At 40.4% G+C, this 2,628-nt stretch overlaps 1 protein-coding gene across 2 annotated transcripts in view; it reads left to right on the forward strand.

The window, feature by feature from the left end:
* Nme5 (NME/NM23 family member 5) overlaps positions 1-2,628 on the forward strand; it is an 83,578-nt gene that overhangs the window by 42,953 nt on the left and 37,997 nt on the right. For both annotated transcript variants that reach the window (XM_023703379.1, XM_023703378.1), the window contains exons 3-4: positions 788-993; positions 2,230-2,330. In XM_023703379.1, coding sequence (XP_023559147.1) covers positions 788-993; positions 2,230-2,330 — 307 coding nt within the window. The remainder of the gene's footprint in view (positions 1-787; positions 994-2,229; positions 2,331-2,628) is intronic.

Consider the following 2,628-nt stretch of genomic DNA (forward strand, 5'->3'; position numbering starts at 1 on the left):
TTAAGAGGCTCAGGCAGAAAGAATTGCAAGATTGAGGTCATCCTGGGCCACTCAGCCAGACATTGCCTCAAAAAAAAAAATAATAATAATAATAAAATGAACTATAGCTTAGTGCTACAGTGCTTGCTTAGCACATTCAAGGTCCTGAGTTCAAGCCCCAGTACTAGTAAAGAAAAAAAAATAATAATAAAGAGAATTTGTTGTTAGCAAGCCATATGCTAAGGAAGGCTGCAAATAGGAATCACTTTTAGGTGAAATAATTCCTTTTCTGGGCTGGTGAGATGGCTCAGTGGTCTAAAGCACCTACTTAGAACAAGCTTAGCAAAGCACAGGGACTGAGGTTCAATCCCCCCGCCCCCTGGTGGGCTGAGCTCCACACACACACACACACACACACACACACACAAATCAATAAAATTTAAAAATAGTAATAATAATTCCTTTTGAGCCAGGTATGATGGTGTGCACCTGTAATCCCAGCCCTGGAAGCTAACGCAGGTAAATTCAAGGCCCGTCTTAACCATACAGGGAGACATCATCTCAAAAACAAAAAAAAAAGGGGGCCGGGGAGATGGCTCAGTGGAATAAGTGCTTCCCTGGCAAGCGCAAGGGCCAGAGTTCAATCCCCGGTTCCGCAAAAACAAAAACAAAAAACTTTTTTTATGTTTGTAAAAGATATACCTTGTATATCATCAAATTGGTACTAATTTCAAGTTATTGCTGACTTTAATGAGGAATTGTTGAGCTGTTGCTTTAAATGCTTTTGTTGACTTTGTTTTTCTTATAGAGAAGAAAACTACATCTCAGCCCAGAGCACTGCAGTAACTTTTATGTGGAACAGTATGGGAAAATATTTTTCCCAAATTTAACAGCTTACATGAGTTCTGGACCACTGGTTGCCATGATATTAGCTAGACACAACGCCATCTCTTACTGGAAAGAACTTTTGGGACCAAGTAATAGTTTGGTAGCTAAGGAGACACACCCAGACAGGTAACTTTTCTAGATTGGGGAAATTAAGTTCATTTGTGAAAAAAAAAAAATCTGATTTCAACATAAGATTGTTTTACTTCACTTGGTTTTCTTTTTTCTTTTTCTTTTTCTTTTTTTTTTTTTTTTTTTGTGCAGGTTCTCACTACACAGCCCACATATGTAGTGATCCTCCTGATTTCTGCATCCCAAGTGCTGGGATTATGGGCACAGCCCCGGGGCAGCATGCCAGGCCCACGGCGACATGCGGAGCCAGGGATCAAACCCTGGCTCCTGCGCTTACCTAAGCAAGCGCTTAGTCTGCTGAGCTATACCGCTGACCCTTACTTCACTTGGAAGTTTTCTTAAATCCACTTTTCTTTGGGTTAGAGGGAGTTACTTTTATATTTTTAATTGTTTTGGTGTCTGCCTTAATATCAAATACCAGTCCTCAGGGACAGTCTGATTTGTTGTTGATTAGCCTTATTCTTTTCCTTGATTTAAACTGGCACTGAGGAAAGACTTTTTTTTTTAATGTTTGAATTGGAATGGTGAGGGGCTGGGAAGATAGCCCAGTAGAATAAGCACTTGCCTAGCAAGTGGAAAGGCCTGAGTTCAACCCCCAGTTCCATTAAAAAAAAAAAAAAAAAAAATTGGAATGGTGCTTCAAAAGAATATTAGAAATGCAGGAGTAGAAATCCAAATTTTTGGTGTGACCACTAATGTCTGAAAACAAGACATTAACTCCAGATGTGATGGCCCATGCCTGTAATCCAGCACTGGGGAGGCTGAAAACAGGAGGATCACTATAAGTCTGGAGCTGTATAGTGATGCCCTGTACCAACCGCATAAAAAAACAAACACAAACAAGACATTGATTTTTTATTTTATTTATTTATTTATTTATTTATTTATTTATTTATTTATTTATTTTGTACCAGGGATCAAACTCAGGACCTTGCACTTGCCAGGCAGGCACTTGTGCTGCAGAGCTGTGTCCTCAGCCCCAAATATGAATTGCTTTTACATGTCTCACAAAACACCACCTCCCTTTCAGCTAAAGAACTCCTGTCACCCCTCCTGCAGAGGGATAAGCATTTCACCCTCATCTAGCTCTCTCCATGGCAGCTTAAATTAAAGATAGATTGACTCCTCTGTGTGTGAGAAGTGACAGTGCTTGTATAAAATTCCGAAGCATGAATTCATACAAAAGAAAAGCATGCCGGGTTGGGTGGGGATCTCACCTTTTCTCACTTCTAGTCTAAGAGCAATTTATGGCACGGATGACCTCAGGAACGCACTGCATGGGAGTAAGGACCTAGCTGCGGCAGAGAGGGAGATCCATTTCATGTTTCCTAAAGGTGAGTTCAAAATGAATAATTTGTCAACAACAGCTCATCTTTTGCCTTATTTTTTGAAGATGTGGCTGGGAGGGAAATAATAGGGTTTTTTTTCTCCAATATATTTTGTCCTACTAAAAATTTGGAGCCACCAACGGGTAACTCAGCAGCATTTCCCTGAGAACTAAATTGTGCCCTCTACCTAATCTGTTTGTTTTTTTTTTTTTTTTACATTTATTTATTGTGTGTGTGTGTGTGTGTGTGTGTGTGTGTGTGTGTGTCCAGCTCAGCCTACCAGGGGGCAGGGCTGGCTGGCATG

Source organism: Octodon degus, unplaced genomic scaffold, assembly GCF_000260255.1.
Source record: "Octodon degus isolate 3935 unplaced genomic scaffold, OctDeg1.0 scaffold00169, whole genome shotgun sequence".
Taxonomy (NCBI): Eukaryota; Metazoa; Chordata; class Mammalia; order Rodentia; family Octodontidae; genus Octodon; species Octodon degus.